An 18,526-nucleotide genomic window follows, 5' to 3' on the forward strand; every position below is an offset into this window, starting at 1 on the left:
GAACAAGAAAAGTATCTTTAGAATATAATTCTGCAGAAAAAAGAAAAAAAATTACTTTTGGGTTATTTTATTGCTTTAAATCTTTATTTTCTCTGTTTTTAAATTAAAAATCTATAAATATGAAGATGCAGAGTATAACAGTTTTGGTTACTCCTATCATTTTAATTAATGTTATGATGCTTATTTAAATTTACTATAGTGTTTTTGTCGGAGAAATTAGCAACTTCGTAAAGTCATGAAAAATTCTTGGTATTAGTCATGGAAAGTCATGAATTTGAAAATCTAAAATGTACCAGATACCCTGAATTTGCCTTTGTGGAGGACTTTCTGATGGAACTAACCCGCATCTACGTTACATGGAGAGGAAGACCACGAGAACCTCCCGCGGTTAGCTTGACAGCAAAGGAACTCTAACCCATGATCATTGATGATATTTCACGTCAGCGCTGTGGTCGATGCAAGCTATCGGTGCGATTCGAACTCGGTTCACCTCATTGGAAGGCGAACGCTCTACCCCCTGAGCCATCGCGGCTCAAATAGCAATATTGCAGCTTTTGTAATCTTTTTTACGTGGTTGGGAGATTAGCCCCTACACGCAGCCTTCCTTCTTTGCTCTGGTTTAGGACCAGCATAGAGATGGGCAAAGTCCCACAAATGGCAGGGGACTTGTAGTTAGCTGATGACAACTTTCTAATGTCTCCAAGATTTTCAGGACATTTAAGGAAAAAACTGAAGTCCAAAAGTAATTGAAGAAATTAAACAAATTGCAAATTATTGGCAAATTCAAAGGAAATTGATGAGACAAATACTTTTTTTCGTACCTTGGAGAAATTATTAGTACTCGTGGTGATACTGACGAGGACATTAAAAACAGGATTAAAAAGGCACTGAACACTTCCAGAATGCTTTTCAAGGTATGGAAATCACAATGTTTGAATTTGAAATTAAAAATACATTTATTTAATGTAAAAGTGAAATATGTTCTGCTATATATGGCAACAAAATTTGGAAGTAAAACGAAACAGGAGGGAAACAATGGCATTTTAATTTGGTTGCTTGTTGGCTATTTATTGCTAAATTCACTTGGATCATTCTTCCGGTTAAAAAAACACTCAGTAGTTGTTACTTGGATTCTTTATCCTCTGAAATCTTCGAAATTAAAAGACTTAATTAATGAATGTTGTATATTTAAATAAGAATAAAATAAAAACTATCTCTGATAAAACTTAATTTTTTTTCTTCAAAATGTTACTCATGCTCTTCATCCACTCAGCTCTTCATATGTTCTTAAATATGTTGTATCAAATAAGGGACCATTCAAACATTATATAATAGAGGGGTTTTGCTGCCTAAGGGTGTAGGGGTATGAACAATATTATTTTAAGACACTAAAATGTCTTTACTCAAATGCAAGTTAGTTTCTCTCAAAAAGTCATCGAAGAAGACAAGTTTGTTCCAATGCTTGGTCTTAGAATTCCTTTCTTTGTCTTCTGAGTAGGGTTCAAAATGACAAAGCTACAAGTTTGATCATTGATAATTGCAAACTCAATATAAATCATCAGCTAACTAAAATAGAGTATTGTGAGCTAAGTTAGGAAAAAGTAGATGTTTTATTCCTTTTAGCTTCACACAGAAATTTATTTTATTTAGTTGTATATCCAGTGTAAAACAACCGAAACATGTAGCGTAATGCAGATCTGGTTGTAATTTTGAATCTAACCTAAAAGACCAAGGAACCGATAGTCATGACAGACTTGCCTTTCTAGAGGGCGTTTGGAATGAAAAAGTAGTAATAAAGGAATATTGTGTATGGAACTTTTGATTAACCACTTAACTCATTTATCTGTTGTTTTTTTTTTCTACCCACTGTACATTAGTTTTATGTAAATTTACCCCTAACAAAAAAGTTAAATTATTAAGTTAAAATTTCAATAAAAAAATACTTATTACAAAAATCCTTATGACGATCATTCATCATTACCTCGCTTGTATTTTGTTGAAAAATTGATAAATTTTAAGTTAATAAAAAAAATTTCTATCATCGCAACAACAAGCAGGATTTCGATGTATTGAGTTTTTGTGGAATACATTCACTATTTTCTTAATTAAACTGAATGTATTAAATAGGCAATAAGGTTAATTTTGTCCAGAAGGCGTTTTAAGTATACAAAACTCTAGATTTATCTTTGGCTATATATTTATAGATAACACTTACCTCGTCTAATGTAAAAGTAGCTCTCATCGTTTTACGAGGATCCCGTTCTTGGAAAGTTTCTAAAAAGAGAAATAATGCGTCATTAAATCAAAAGAGGTGTTCGATAATTGCTACTACTAATAACAGGATGATTCAGTGCAGTGTTAATAAATTCAGAGGGGAGGATCCTAATTATGAACATCCTGTTCGTGGGCATTTGTTGGTAATTTCATTTATTTAAATCATCATAATTGCAGGTTATAATTAATATCGATAATTGTATTCAAACAGGCTGGGAAATAGCTGTTTCATGGCAATTTAATGCCTTAAGCGATTGCTTCAACAAGCTCGCCAAATCATTAAATTACGATAAAACAGCAATTTTTGAATGCAGTTTTTTTACGAAAATTTGTCGAAAATATATAATTAAATAATTTAGATGCATAAAAAGTACCAATTCAAATGCACAGGAACTAGGGCAGTACAGCTAGCGGCGCATGATGAAATTTCAGGTTATAAGTTGCTATGCGATTCTTTAATCCTTAAGAGGAACGTTATACAACGACTTTTCGTCTCAAATTTTATTTCATTTCCATAAGTAATTTAAAGTATAGAAAAAGTGAGTTCAGGCTAGAGTAAGCAATGAAGTTTCAAATTGCGAACAGGATTTTTCAAAATGAAAAATTATGAGAGGATTACGCAATGAAGTTCTCTTCCAATAATTTGTTTGCATTTTGGTATTTCGAAATTTTTTTTCAGCAATTGAAACTTTGTGACTTCATGTTTGCTCATTTTCAAATTATTTATGGAAATGAAATAAAATTTGCGTTAAAAAGTTTCTTTCGCGTTAGGGGTCTCTTAAATTAGTGACCTCCCAATCTCTTGATGTTTGTTGTTGCTTATTCCATTCGCCAATGCCAGCAAACCTGCTTGAAATCAAGCTAATTTTTAAGGCAGAAGGTGCCATCTATATAGCCACGAATACTACTTCAGTCACACACACGTCACATCTCGTTTTACAGGGAGGACCCGACCATAATTGTGACTTGAACCATAGAACGACCCATCTCCAATTTAATACCCTTAGAGAATTGTTATGGGAACTTGGGGGACTTTGTAACTCAGACAGATTTAACGCACACAGTCACAATTTAGTACACTGCGATTCTTCGCCCGATGAGATTCGAACTTCTGTTCTCACGAGCCCACCGTCCTACCTACCAGGCTATCCCGGCATACAGCTGTATTGATTTACTCTTCTCGTTCGAAAATTCTCGTCAAGATCAAAACCTTACAAAATTATATCTAAACCGTTATTTGCGAGGTTTTTATGTAACTCATTTTAAGATGGCTAATTTGAGTATTGATTGTATCAAACACTGCTAAATTGATTTTTTTAAAAAGGACTAAAAAATGTAATGGCTTGAGCAGAGTTTGTTCTAAACGAGACTTACCAATCATAGTCTTCAGTTTGACGGCGCACATAATGAAATCGTCAAAAGTGACTTTTCCTTTCTTTCCATAGCGCAGCACCAAAGCTCTCAGAACATGGAAATTTAAGCGATAACCTGAAAACATAATTTAATCTTAATTTCTTTTAAAGGTACTTAAAGAACTTCACTTTATACTCAGTTAAATTTCATTAAAAACAAATCATAACAATACATTACAAACTATATTACTGTCTTAAAAATTATCGATTCACACTTATGATTCAAATTCATCTAAAATGAATTCGAAGTGTATCATTAACTACTGAAAAAACAGTCAAAAAATCAATCCATTTTGCACTTTTACTTAAGCTTCCATGCGCTGTCGTATGTAATATGCAATGTATTTAGATGCTACGTATTTTTACGTTATGTTGACGTGATTTACGCTACAAAGACAAAGCTACAACCACGCTGTTTATAGCTGCTAAATGTTGTTTTCTGTTTAAGCAGACCTTCAAACTAAAAAAATGGGCATTGATTGCGAATTTGATAATATGTAATGATGAAATTTAGAAATGAATCGTGCTATATATTACTACTAACTTACCCGTGTAGTTTAAAGCAAACTACTGTAAGTTATGGTTATTTGTGGACCTCATGTATAAACTAAATTTCTTCAATCTTTGACCACAAATTTACATAATAAGCTTCATTCTTTATTGCTGAATTCATTAAAATCTACGAAATTTTTCTACTCATAGAACAGCAGTTTTACCTAGAGTCGTATGCCACTGCTTTGTTGTCCAAGTCCATTGTATATCTTTGTTTTGATTTTGTGATCAAAGTTAAAATGATATTCCACTACGTTAGCTTCGTTTTAACTTCTTTCGTTCCACTACGTGTTTAACTTCTTTTTTACGTACAAACTTACGTAAAGGAAAATAAGAATTTTGTAAAATATATTTTCCCTTACGTAAGTTTGATATTTTTTTTTCCGGGTGCATGCGCAATTGCTTAAAACCTTACGTACGAAACCTAACGTAAATCTGCGAAATATCCCTATTATCAAAAGTGCATTTCACGTTAAGTACGTCGGTAATTTTGCTAAATGAAACGAACACAGCAATATATTTATTTGACATAAATTTTTAAAATAATTAAAAAATATGAGCAGTCTCATATTAAAATATTTTTTAGAAAGATGATTTTTTTTTAAAAAAAAATTTTGATTTTCAATGATTGGATGATCAATTCAATGATTTAAAAACATCATTGAATCACCAACAAAGCCAGTAGTTCCAAATATTAAATTACACTAATGAGATGACATCACAGATATGAGCAGTGTAGCATATTTTCGAAAAGGGGTATTCCCCACGATATCCGGCTCACAACGAGAAATATGAACCGTATTTAGAGCCTGATCTAGAAACGTCTCTTAACACAATAGTCAAGGGCCTCCTGGTCCTAACGTTAAAAAATTTACTTATTGTATATTTATAAAGTTCCTTTAAATTATTTATAACATCAGTAATATACTATATATTAGTAAATTTGAGCTTTTATCTCCTACAATTTTTGCTAACTCATAATTTTAACAGACAATTCTTAACGAAAAATAAATTATTTGTAACATTAATAATAGGGGCCCAGGCCCTAGGCCCCTCATCCCTTATGATAAATTAGGCATAGACAGTACTGAATCCTATGCCACCTCTTATTTAATATATTGCAAATACATATTTTAGTTTTTTAAATATTTTAATGAAAGACGAAAAACATATTTTGAAAAAGGAATTCAAATACTATTCAGAACTTATTCTTAAAAATTCAGTTTTCGATTATGAAATTTTAGACACTATTTCAAACTTTGATTAAAAATTCAGGTTTTGATAAAGTTTAGATACTATTTTGAAATTATTATTAAAAATTCAGTTTTTGATAATGAAGTTTCGATACTATTCCGAATTTCTCTTAAAAAATTCAGTGTAAATACTATTCATCCGAGATTATTCTAAAAAAATTTAGATTTTAGAAAGGAAGTTCAGATACTAACTCGATCATATTTTCAAAAATTTGTGTAAATATTTAGTGATTTTGTGACATTGTATGAATGTCACTGAAATATTTTACAATTTTATTGCCAGCGTTTTTCTAAATCTTAAAAGGAATATGTTGAAAAGCAACAAAAATGAGTTCATTACCAGCAGAATGTAAAGCTCCCCTCAATTCTATAGTATTTAAAGATCCTGATTGGTCCACGTCGTATTTCTTAAAAACATTCTGAAAAAAGAGAAAAAATATCCAATTAAGTTTTTTTTCCAAAATATACGCTATATTTAATTATATGACAAATAAAAGTTTTTTTCATTTCATATCAAAAATTTTAACAATGTTTAGGTAACTTACATTTTTTCCTGTGTTAGATTAGTCCCTTACATTTTTAATACATTTAAAACAATTTCTTATTTTAACCATTGCCATTTGCGTTAATAAACATAAAATGTGAAAAATAATAAATGGAAAAACATGGGAATAAAATAAGAGAAAGTAAATAAGAAGTTATAAAATAACTAAGAATAAACACAAGAAATTATTCTATAAAAGAAATTATAAAAAAAATGAATATTTTTTTGAAAAAAAATTACCTTCCATGTTCGAATATCCATCCATAAATTTTTAAATTCTTCTAATCCTAGTTTTCCTGATCTATCAACCTTTCAAGTCAGTTAAGAATTAATCAAGTAACAATACAAATCGCATGTTCGATTAAATATAATTTTTTATTGTAAGTACTGCAAAAAAATAATCATTTAATAATAATTTTTAGTAATAAATCATAAGCAGAGATGATTGTGCTCCGTGAAAAATTCGGATTTCCGGATTTTCTCGCAAACCGCGATCCGGAAATCTAAGGTCCAGAAGTTTCAAGAAATCTTCGATCACATCTATGTATAAAAATGTTTGCACATTTTATTTAAAAATGTTAGAAATAGAATTTCTACTTGGTTTCGCTTTCATTTGGTAGAAAAATAAATGTGATTAGAGATAAAAGTAAACTTATATGCAGCATAATTTAAATTAATAATTATCTATAATTTATTTAGAATTTCATGTTTTGAAAATATCTATGATCTAAATTTATCAAGACATTAATTTTTTGAAGTGCGTCATTAATGATTTTGCTCAAGAAATTTTCAGGATTTTTGAGTTGAACTCACAATCACCCCTGCCCTAATTAAAGTAATAAAAAGTTTATATCATTATATAAAATTTGATAGTCATCCATTATGGGGTAAAATTAACGGTCACCAGCAGCTATATGGCAGCGCATTACTAACCACATTGCCAGTACCATGCCCTTGGTTTCGAAATTGTTGATCCTTACAACTATTCTAACTATAATAAGTATCTTATCATTATACACTATCAGGTCAAAAGTACCCGGACACCCGGTTGTTGTGGTGGTGGAAGCATCATGGTGTGGGGGTGTTTCTAGTGGTTTGGCCTGGGCCTGTGGTCATGGTTAGAAACATTAACTCTGAGATGGATGTGGATAATACTGCACTCCCAACTCTATGGCAATATTTCAGGCCCATTTCTCTACCAGCAGGATAACTGCTCCATCGAGGATTGTACAGACGTGGTTTGACAAAATGGTTGCTCAAAAACTGAACTGGCCTTCTCAGAGTCCCGATATAAACCCCATAGAACACTTTTGGGATAAATTAGAGCGCAGATTACGTAGCCCCAGACAAATCCTCACTGCAAGCACTCACTTCAGCTATGATGGAAGTCAATTCCTATCAAAAACTGGTGGAAAATCTTCACAGAAAGCTGTCATCGATGCAAAAGGAAGACCAACATCCTATTGATATGTGCCTCAGGACACTCTAAGTCCATACCCCTGGGTGTCCGGATACTTTTAGCCGGATAGTGTATTGCCACAAACTCTTTTTCTTTATTAGACTGCCAAACGTAGTGTACACACCAATCCTGAGCAGATTTTAAATAAGATCGTTTTTTTCATTCAAATGGCTGCCACATATAATGGTCGAGAGGATCAATTGCACTGGTTGTATAAATGGTAATGGATTGAATGATTAAAGAAAGGATACGTCCATCATGGAAACCATACTTCTGCAGACATCCAGTGAAAATCCCTCGAATTCGAACTCTAAAAACAATTATTGTCGAAAATTAACAATTTTAAAAGCATGAATCAAACTGGAAAAAAAAAGCATCCAGAATCGGAGAATACTAGATTTATAAATCGCATATACATTAGACTCTCGATATCTCAAAGTTGAAGGGAAGCTATGAAAATAAGGAGATAACAAGCACAGAACTAAAAATGTTCTAAAAAGTAGAAAAATATATTCCAAAATATTACTCTGAAAAGTAGAGTCATGAAACGTAAGACCATTAAATATGTATGTAATGATAGTTGACTATAAGTCCAAATAAAACATTGATAATTTTATTTTTAAAAGTACGGCAAAAATAATTGTGCATTTAATAGAAAAGAATTGGTTTACAATAAACTTATTAAGTGATTTTTCTCAAAAAAATTCAATTTGAAGAATTTGATTCAATTGAAGGTTTTGAGAAGAAATTCTTCGACATAGGAATTCAAATTAACATTAGGTGAATACATAATGCCAAGGATAAAAATATTTTTGTATTGACATAACAAGGTTTTCGAGATATCGAGAGTGCACTGTACTTCCAAAATAAGGAAAATTTTCTCGATTATATAAAGGACTTAGTATTTTTATTTTCATATCGACAACATTAAAAAAAAATTTGTCAAGCGCAATTTCAGCCTTGCCCTGCAAATTTAGTTAGCATAATATAGCCTGTAGGCTATATTATGCCAACTATATTTGCCGCAGTTCAAAAGATTTTAAAGAAAGCAATAATAATGTATGAAAAAAATTATATCATTTAAGAATTTAAAAAGGAACATTTGATACTAAAAAAAAGAATTGCATGTAACAAAAATATAAGCATACACAAGATGAAAATAACTGCAATATTCAAGAACTTTGTAAGAAACACTTTTTCATACAAACCTCCAGACATATGCTGCTTGCTTTAATGTCATTTAGGTTATGAACAAAGCGTGATCTTTTCATTTTGAGACATCGCAAAGTTAACTGTTAACCGAACTTATATCAAAAACGTAAAATGGGCTTTAATTTACCAAGGCTGAACTGAACTAGATACACCAAGGGTTGCAATCAAGTTCGAACCTATTTATTTAAATCGAAATAAATACTGGTTTTGAAGCATGTTTGGTCCTCAAAGAAGCAGAGTTCGTAACGGAGCAGAATCCATTGAACATCTTTCCTGGTTTCAAAGATCAACAAAAGTTGAGGCCAATATTTACAGAGAGAAGAATTATATTGATATCCGTATATTAAAAATCCCTTTTTAACTAAATCATATTAGGTCAAATAAAAATTCAAATTTTATTTTTCGATTTATATGAAAACTTTGAAGGCCACAAATTGAGTGTTGGCAGGTCATATGTTGAGCAGGCCAGCTCTGCAGGATGAAATTGGTTAGAGAGCTACCTGGTGTAAACACTTGCCCATATATACACTTGCCATTTTTGAGATATGAACGGTGACTCTCCAGTTTTTCACCAGATGCCGATGCAAGTTGACTCGTACTTTAGCACATAGCTATTTTACTATACAAAGACTATTTTACTATTCAAAGACAACTTTTCATGACTATAGCTGTAGCCGTTTAATGGTTAAGAAAGTGAACACAGACCTTAGTGAACACATCCTATATATTTTTCTATATCAGCTTTTAATGTATGAACAGCTAGAAAATCTTTTTTCAGAACAATCTAATGTAGAATTTTTGGATTGTTTTTTGGTCTGTCCAAAAACTTAAGATGCAAAGTCACATTTAACAATATTTTTTTAAAAGACAAACAAACCGTAATGCATAATAACTGCATCTATTAAGCCAACTACTTTTCTATGTTAGCTCTATCTACATGTTAGTAATTGCTGCTCATGCTGTGAAAAAATTCGCAAAAAATTGTGGCTTTGAAACTGTTGATTAAGTACTTGTTACCGAGGCAAATCTGTTATTTCAAGTAATTACTAATTTCTATATTTTAGGGTTAAGAATCGTGTTTTATTTATGTTCACGACTTATTTATAGTATTATTCTGACATTACGAACTTTCGGGTTACAATTCCCATTAGTATATAAATTTTCAGAACTGCTATTGTACACTGCGAAAAGAAAATGTGAACACCTTGAATAACTTTTGATCTAATGACTGGATTTCCACCGACTAAGACTCAACCTTGTTAGTTGAAGGTTCTAACCTTAAATGTACTAATTAACTAGGGCAGATACTTCAAAAATTAGACACAAAAACGTACTTATTTAATTCATTAAATATACAATATTTAAATTTCACCATTTAAATTAACACACTTTAAAATGATGTAAATGTTTTTTTTTATTATTTAACAAAATTATAAAAAATAATAAACTAAAAAAAATTTTCTTACATGGAACTATCTTTCGATAAGCGAGTTTTATAATTGTATGCAAAAAAAATTTCGATTTGCTTAAAAACTTTCCACAATATAGCTCAATGTGCAAAAATTAAGACTAAAAGGTTCAAACTTTCGACCACTCTCTACTAAAGTATTGTAATTTTATTTTCCAGATTGCGGCTACCCTCATAATTTGACGGTCAAAAAATGAATGTTTATTTACGAATTGTTGAATGTTTACTTATTAATGAATGTTTAGTCTAACATGTTTGTGTCTAACGTCATAACTTAAAATATCGTGTGTTTACAAATTAATAAACATATTTGAGATTAGTCCTCGAATTATTGAGTTCTAGAAAGTAAAAATGCGATTATTTTTCAAAAGTTATTCAGGGTGTTTGACTTTTTATATTGCACACTATACATGTAATAGAAAAAAAAATATTTAAAAAAATTAAAAAAGACTTCACACAATGTTTTGTATTGATCGCTCTTATCAAAAATTAAACACAAAATGTGTGTATAATAAGGACCGAAAATAAGTAGGAGTCAAAATCTTACAGAATCACTAGTGTGGAAAATGTGATGAGAAACACCAAAGCCATTTAGATTGTCTAATGAAACTTGGGGGCGTTTTCAATAACGGCCATTACCTCTTTTCTGTTTCCTTCAGCAATCAAACGCGCTTTGATGTTCTACATCTTTCCTCCTTCTCTAGTTATTCGTTAGATTTTGATATTTCTTTTTTGTTTATTTCTTATTTTTTTAGTTATTTATTTGCGATGATTTACCCCTTAAAAATAGGTGTTGTTTTAAGTTTTCAACGTCTGCACATTATATCCACTTTAACATCATAATAACAAATAAAAAGTTGTAAGAGTTATAAAAAATCAGGCTAACATAAGCATCAATAAAAGAGAAGCACGGCGAGATCAAATAAATAAATAAAAATTTAAAAAAAAACAGACGATAATTTTGAAACATCTTGGAGTTTTGTTCCAGACAGAGTTATTTTTACCAGAGTGAATTTTAAATGGTTTTACATAATATTAATTTAAAGTGTTTTTATGTTGTTTTTTTATGATTATCTTATTTATAATTACTGTCTTGGCTTTGATTTTATGAATGAATATGAATACTTAAGAAGGGAAAGAATTGCTTGTGTGGAATTAAAATTAAATAAAAAAAATTTGACCAATGGGTAACCACAATGTGATCAAAATTTTTATTTTTTTTGTGTGGTTTTCTTATAAATATTTTTAACCTTTATTTACTTTATTTTTGACTATATATATTAATACATCACTTTACCAGACATTGAATGTAGTTATTGCGTTACTTTAACGACAGAATTTCACATTACTTCATGAATAGTCAATGAAAAATGGTTTACTCGAAATTACTATTTCATTTAACAGTTTTTGAAGCGAGCCTCACTATTCCGGCATTTCGAGTTTTAACAACAATTTGAATACCACAATTATTTGCGAGATGATTTGACATTGCTCATGCAGTGTGTTGGTTGTGATTGTTAGTTGTGTTAGTAAAAAGCTTAATATTTTTTTCTGTAACCATCCTTACCATGCTCTTTTGTAGAAGTAGCAAATTCAAAAGGTGAGGTGGGGTGAAAAAAATAAAAACACAACAAATAAATTAGACATAAATAGATAATGAATTGAAACAAAACCATGCACATTGTAACAATAATGAAAAACAAATGTGGGTGTTTTGCAATAAAATTTCTATACATAATAAAGACTGTTTTCAACAGGGCCTACCTAATACCAAGAAAGCTGGAAGTAGAAACAATCAAAATTAACAATCAATAAATATTTCATTGCATAAAAATGCATTGATTTTTTTATAATTAAATTTAATATAACTATAGTAAAACAATTATACAAGCTGATTATCAAATAGCTTTGCTGGCTTTTTATTTCCTGGCGTGCATACCGTTCAAAATAACGCCCAAGAAGAACGTTAAAAAAAAATTCAGATTTTACGGTTACAGGATTTCGAAATTTTCAAATGGAAAAACTATTTTTATTGAAATGGGAAATAAAACACCTAAAATTAAGGTAAAACTATTTTCAGCGGAAAAAATAGCAGCGCTTGGCAGAAATAAAAAAAATTAAAGTTTTGTTTTTAATAATTTTCGACATACTACCAAATCAGCACTAAAGAAAACACGACAACAAAAAACAAGAGTAAAGGGTTGTGATTTGTATTTTGCAGCATCGTGCTCTCTTCGTTTCTGTCTAGCGCCGCTACTATTCATGTTTAATATATCGCTACAAGTCCATTTTAAGTTTTATTGATTCTAAAGATATCATTTCGACAAAAAAAAAGTAGACGAAGAAAATAAAAATTTCACTGTACGCGTAAGAGTTGGGTAAACGTTTTTAACAGTATTCATTATCGTATTTTTATACAAAATAAAATTTTATTCTATTCCATTGAACGGTATGCTCGAACGGTATGGGAACCAGCTCAGCGGCTGTCCACGCCGTCTGACCTGGGTCAAAATTAGAAGTATTTTCCACCACAGAGAGTCACCCAAATGTCTTTTAAAACTGGACTAGTTGCTTGCCCGTGGTTGTTTGATATTCTTTAAGTATCATTTCTTCACTTAGCATTATGGGTCAGTTTTATAAATGGGTTAAACAGAAACCATCAATATCCAAAAAGTAGAGTTTTATAAAATTAATTATAAAAAAAACTATATTTAAGAAGTTATAATTTCCTGGTACTACCGCTTTCAAACGTATTTTCAAATTTTAATTATTTCTGGTTTAGTGTATCGACTTAAACGAAATTATTGGTAGCAAAGTCGCTTTCTGCTTTAAATAATGATTACATTAATTAAAGATTAATAGAGCAGTTACATTTAATTAACACAATTCACATAAAAAAGCTCAAAACACATAATGAAGCAGTCATTTCGCGAAGCATTATACTTATCACACTATTTCATTATACTTAAATTATATAAGTTTTGTTCTTGTTTCAACAGATACTTTAAATTCATCCTCGACTTTTAATGATGTTTTTTAATATTTAATATAGTATGAAACACCCAATGCTATAGTAAATACTCATGCCGTTTTTAGCTAGAAAATATATACATACACAATAAAAAAAATTTCGTTAAATTAATAGCTCAACAGATTTATTTTTTTTTAAAACTTTGTAAAGTAATTCAGTTTAATGAACTAACGCTATAAACATAAATTTTTTTTTAAAAAAAATATCGAAATACTGATAGTTAACTTTTTTTAAAAAATGTTTTAACTCATCATAATGTGATTATTATTATTCCCGACTAAAAACCTGAATAATTTGTTTTTTTAAACCTCTCACGATTATTATTATTTAAAATGAAATGTACTTAAATGGTTATTTTATAAAAAAAAAATATTAAATAATAATAGTTAAATTCAAATAAAAACGTAAACTCAGTGGCACGACAGCCCACAGAGGGCCAAGGCCTACGGTGCCCATCTCAGTTTTTTTGACCTTGAGCTCTGGGGTGCAAGAGCAGATGTTCCGGTTAGATGGTCAGCCGAAGGCGGAACCCCCAGTGTTTAGTTCCCAAGCATGCTTGGTACTCATTTATCGACCCACTGAAGGGATGAAAGGCTGAGTCAACCTTGCCCGGCCCGAGCATCGAACCCAGGATCTGTGGCACGGGAGTGCGAAGCTCTACCACTCAGCCACCAGGCGTCCAACCCTGTGAATAACTGTTTAACAAAACAAAAGTGTTATTTGTGTCCCCGAAGCCCTGGCCGGGAATAAAGAAGAGATGAAATCAAATTCCATTCATGAAAAGTAATGCATATTATAAACAAAAATTAAGTATACCAGTTAAAAAAATTTTGAGAGTATTATGAAATAAAGCTACATGTGGTTTAGTTTAAATATAAAAAGTGAGCGTGATACCTTTCTTTAGTGCAAAATTCAATATTTCTTGCAGTTCATAGCAATCGACTTCAAGATCTTCTCCGGCTATGGTAGCGAAGAAATCTTTCACTTCCTGTTCTTTACTCTTCTCCTCTTCCGTTTCTTGAAGTTTCACCTTCAATTCAAGAAATCATATTTCATTTTATTATTTTTTTTCTCAATGAAATAGCTATTAAAATCATTCACATGCCAACACACATTCTGAAAAACGACATTCGCTGAACAATAAATTAAATTGAGAGGATTGGACAAAGGACACCAATATTTTCACCCAAATGCATTAAAAACAATTTACGAGCATTTTCATTGGAAAGAAGTTGATGTAAATAAACAAAATTCCTCAAACCGTATGAGCTTTTTTTCTTCTTTAGAGGGAGGGTGTTTCATTAGAAGCTCCAGAAACACAACATAGTTCGATGACTCGGCAATTGCTTTTCGAATAGAAAAATTGATTGATGAACATTTTCGAAAACTATGTCAACAAGTCACGATGGTAAAGTTTTTTTTTAAGAAAATAAACTCTATTGATGTAAGTTTATTGCAAACTAATTCTTTTATGTTATTATGTTTTGCTATTTATGTTTGCTTAGTTATTTTTGTGTTGCTTTTAAAATAAAATCATCATTGCTGCATTTAGACCAACTATTATACAAATATTTTTATTAGTACTCTTTCTTTAGAACACATTTGATTCTAAACTTGTTATCTCGAAAACCCGCTATCTCAAAAATAATGCTACTTAGAGAGATATCGAAAGCATACTGTATAAACTGTTAGAAATTAAAACTGTATTTAGATTTTAAATTAATTCTGAAAACATTTTTAGGAACAAACCAAAATTTATACTCAGCTAATAAAGTTAATCAACAGCGAACATTATGAATCAATTTATAAATGCTTTGTAAATAAGAGAAATTAAATGTGAAGAAAGAGTGCATTTTACTTGTAAGTTTCCCGAAAGCTTCGAAAAATAGAGCTGATTGAGAGAGAAAAAAACATTCACATATTTGCAATCAATATAAAAACTGCATTCGAAAATAATTCATAAGGCAATTTTTGTTTTCTTTTAGTTAGAAGTAAAGATTTAAAACAAGAAATTAAACAAAAAATAATTAAGTTCTCACAAAAAATTATACATAGTATGCAAAAAGAATAAAAAATGCGTAATGAAATTTTACTTCGCAAGAAATTAATTTTTCAAGCATAAAAAGCATATTGGACTGTTTCAATTCCCATTTAAAAGTCTTTCTTTTTACATTTTTTATTTACTTATACTAGTTAGAATTATAGTTTTATGTTTGTAACTATCATTAACAATTTTAAAAAGCTAATTATTTTTTTGAATACATTTTTTTCAAATATTAACTCATAAGCTACGGAAATTTTTTAGAATAGCATTTTTCCATATTTGATAATTTTTAATCCTAATTTCCACTTTTAATACAAATAGCTTGAAATACTATTGGATACTACTATTGAAACTTCGTGTAGGAATTAACGGAAAATATAAGAACATTATTTTTTATTATTTAGAATAAGCAATTGAGTTTCTTTTCAGATAATTTATATCATTATACTTTTTCATTCGAAGTTATAATAAGCACAGAACAATTTTTATGGTCAGGAAATTTTTTTTTTAATAAGGCCTTACGAACTTATATGCTTATACAATACACGTACAAAACTTATTTCATTGAGTATTTTTTCCCTTCCCTATACGTAAAAATTTTTAATTCAAAAGATTAAAGAAGTTAAATCACGATCAGCTTCTTCATCATGATCTTACATAAAAACAAAGTTATAAATTATATTTTCCATAGCAATTAAATTAATTAAAAAAAAATTTAAATTTTTTTTAATTTACAAATTTTTATTAAATTTTCAAATACAAAACGTAATAAATTCATTATAGTTGCAGAAAAACAAGGGATACTTAAGGGAAATGCGAATATAAAATAATATGCAAATGGCAAGCATTTTTGTTTTCATCATGAAAAAAATTAAAGATCACACAATCTTAATAACAACAAAATAATTGTAATTAAATAATATGCATGATGCTTTGTAATAATCACCCATATGTTTAAAATTCTTATAAAAACATTAAGTACATTACCAGTTAAAATTGAATATTTGAATGGGAAAAAACACTTCTGAACCATTAGCAATCATTTATGAAATCGGCCATAACAAGCTAGGAATTAAAATAAGCAAAAACCAGTTTTATTGTCTGATGAGACTAGAATGTATATTAAATTGGTTTTAAGCAATTTTTAATTCCCTCTTTGCTCTTATGAGAACGCAATAGAACCATGGGAGAAACTTTTCATGGCAAATTCTGTCTCACCTACATTGGTATTTTAAAATTGAGAGAAAATGAATTCAGGTAATCCAAGTGAAAATCATAAAGTTTCAAATTCTGAAGAAAAAAATTTTTTTTTTCAAATTATCAAAATGCAAAAAAATTATTGCACGATTACTTGACGGTATAATCCTGCCACAATTTGTTTGCATTCTGATATTTTGAAAAAAAATTCGTATTTTTTTCAAAAATAATTAATATTTTTTTCACTAGATTTATTTAGTATTATTTATATTATTTATATTAGTTATTTTAGTAGTAGTTTATTTTGTATTATTTAATTATTTTAGCAGTAGTTTATTTATTGTTATTTTAGAAGCAGTTTATTTAGCATTATTCAGTTATTTTAGTAGTAGTTTATTTATTATTTAATTATTTTAGTAGTAGTATATTTATTATTTAGTTATTTTAGTAGTAGTTTATTAAGTATTTTGTTATTTTAGTAGTAGTTTATTAAGTATTATTTTGTTATTTTAGTAGTAGTTTATATAACATTATTTAGTTGTTTTAGTAATAATTTACTTAGTAATAGTTTATTTAGTATTAGATCTATTTAGAATTTTTTTTCTCTTGGTTCTCTCATCGGAAATCGAGTTTATCTATAATTATTTATTTCCGTGAAAGAGAATTTGCCATAATCGCATCCTCTTAATCACCTCAATAAATGATTGGTTGGAATTTAAAAACCTCATTCTTAAAAAAATTATAAATGAATAGACATTACAGGTGGTTATTACTAAACACACTGTAGGATTTCGGACTTAAAATTATAAAAAAAAACATCATTCAGGTTTTGTAACAAATTAAGGGGGAAAAAAATTCATGTTCAATTAAATGCGCTTTAAAAAAAAAAACTAGAATATGGGATAGAATGCATATAGGATAGATGGGATAGATCATGCTCATTTCAGTCTTACACTATATGGAATCGGATAATCTGTTTTGTCGTCTTGGTACAATAAGTCCTTCTGCCAATAAAACATTTTCAATAAAATATTCAATATCATTCCAGTGCATAACTTAACTAATTAAACAGCATTTAATTTTAATGTTTTCTTGCGTTAAATAAAAATCATTTTTGTAACAAAATTATACGAAGTCTGCTTTTTTCAAAGCATTTCACAAAGATTGCTTAATGTATTTTTGGAATCTTAATCAAAAATGAGAAAAAAATATTTTGCACATAAGAGGCCGCGAATCAATATTTGACCTATGAAAAAACAAAAACTCCATCGAAAACTGACAAATCACCGTCCAGGAAGTTGGTTGTAGTCAACAACAAAATATGTTTGATTGCGGAAGGTAACAGGGATAAGTTTAAAAACGATTATCAGAAACACAAGTTACTACTTCCAATTAAATCTGTGATGGTGTTTATTACATACGCGTTCCTCTATCTGTTGTTGGTCAGTTTCGACAGCGTTTTTGTCTTTTTCCTTGTTTAAATATTCATTTACGACTACCCACATTTGTTCAACTTTTATTTTTCATTTTTGATAAAGAGTCTAAAAATTCATGTCAAGAGCAGTCTTTAAGGCAGTGTTTCCCAAAGTGTGGTACGCGTACCCCCAGGGGTACTTGAACAGTTTAGCGGGGGTACGTGTTCTTATGCGAAATATCTTGCAACAAACGAAAATTTCAAAAATTTTTATTTAAAAACAAAGCTAGCCATGAAAATTTACGATTACGAGTTTTTTTATCTGGTATTTTTTGCAGAGTTGACAGTTAATAATTAGTGGTGTCAACAGCCAGTTGTGATTTGTAACTTTTGTGCATTTTTTTATAGTAAAAAATGCATTCATTTTTTATTAGGGGTACACCGAGTTACGAAAAATTTAGAAAGGGTACATGAAAGTCATAAGTTTGGGAAACACTGCTTTAAGGAATAGTCTATATCTTTATAGAAAAGTTCATAGCATACATTGAAAATAATGAGGTTTCTTTTTCTTTCTTTTTTTTGTCACAGAATAAATGCAAAAGATCCCGCATAAAACTGACATTTCCAATTTTTTCGTATAAACTGTTTAGGTTATAGTTTCGCTTT

General features: G+C 29.7%; 1 protein-coding gene across 9 annotated transcripts in view; it reads right to left on the minus strand.

Moving 5' to 3' along the window:
* LOC107454192 (calpain-B) overlaps positions 1-18,526 on the minus strand; it is a 100,624-nt gene that overhangs the window by 2,331 nt on the left and 79,767 nt on the right. For 4 of the 9 annotated variants that reach the window (XM_043051893.2, XM_071184447.1, XM_071184445.1 and 1 more), the window contains exons 13-19: positions 17,400-17,450; positions 14,100-14,235; positions 7,746-7,804; positions 6,276-6,344; positions 5,832-5,910; positions 3,649-3,762; positions 2,216-2,274 (exon numbers count right to left, since the gene is read on the minus strand). In XM_043051893.2, the coding sequence (XP_042907827.1) occupies positions 2,216-2,274; positions 3,649-3,762; positions 5,832-5,910; positions 6,276-6,344; positions 7,746-7,804; positions 14,100-14,235; positions 17,400-17,450 (567 nt within the window). Of the gene's footprint in view, positions 1-2,215; positions 2,275-3,648; positions 3,763-5,831; positions 5,911-6,275; positions 6,345-7,745; positions 7,805-11,909; positions 11,954-14,099; positions 14,236-17,399; positions 17,451-18,526 lie in introns of those variants that run through there. The other 5 variants (XM_043051897.2, XM_071184450.1, XM_071184448.1 and 2 more) reach the window with 2 other exon arrangements.

This window comes from Parasteatoda tepidariorum, chromosome 8, assembly GCF_043381705.1.
Source record: "Parasteatoda tepidariorum isolate YZ-2023 chromosome 8, CAS_Ptep_4.0, whole genome shotgun sequence".
NCBI classification, from domain to species: domain Eukaryota; kingdom Metazoa; phylum Arthropoda; class Arachnida; order Araneae; family Theridiidae; genus Parasteatoda; species Parasteatoda tepidariorum.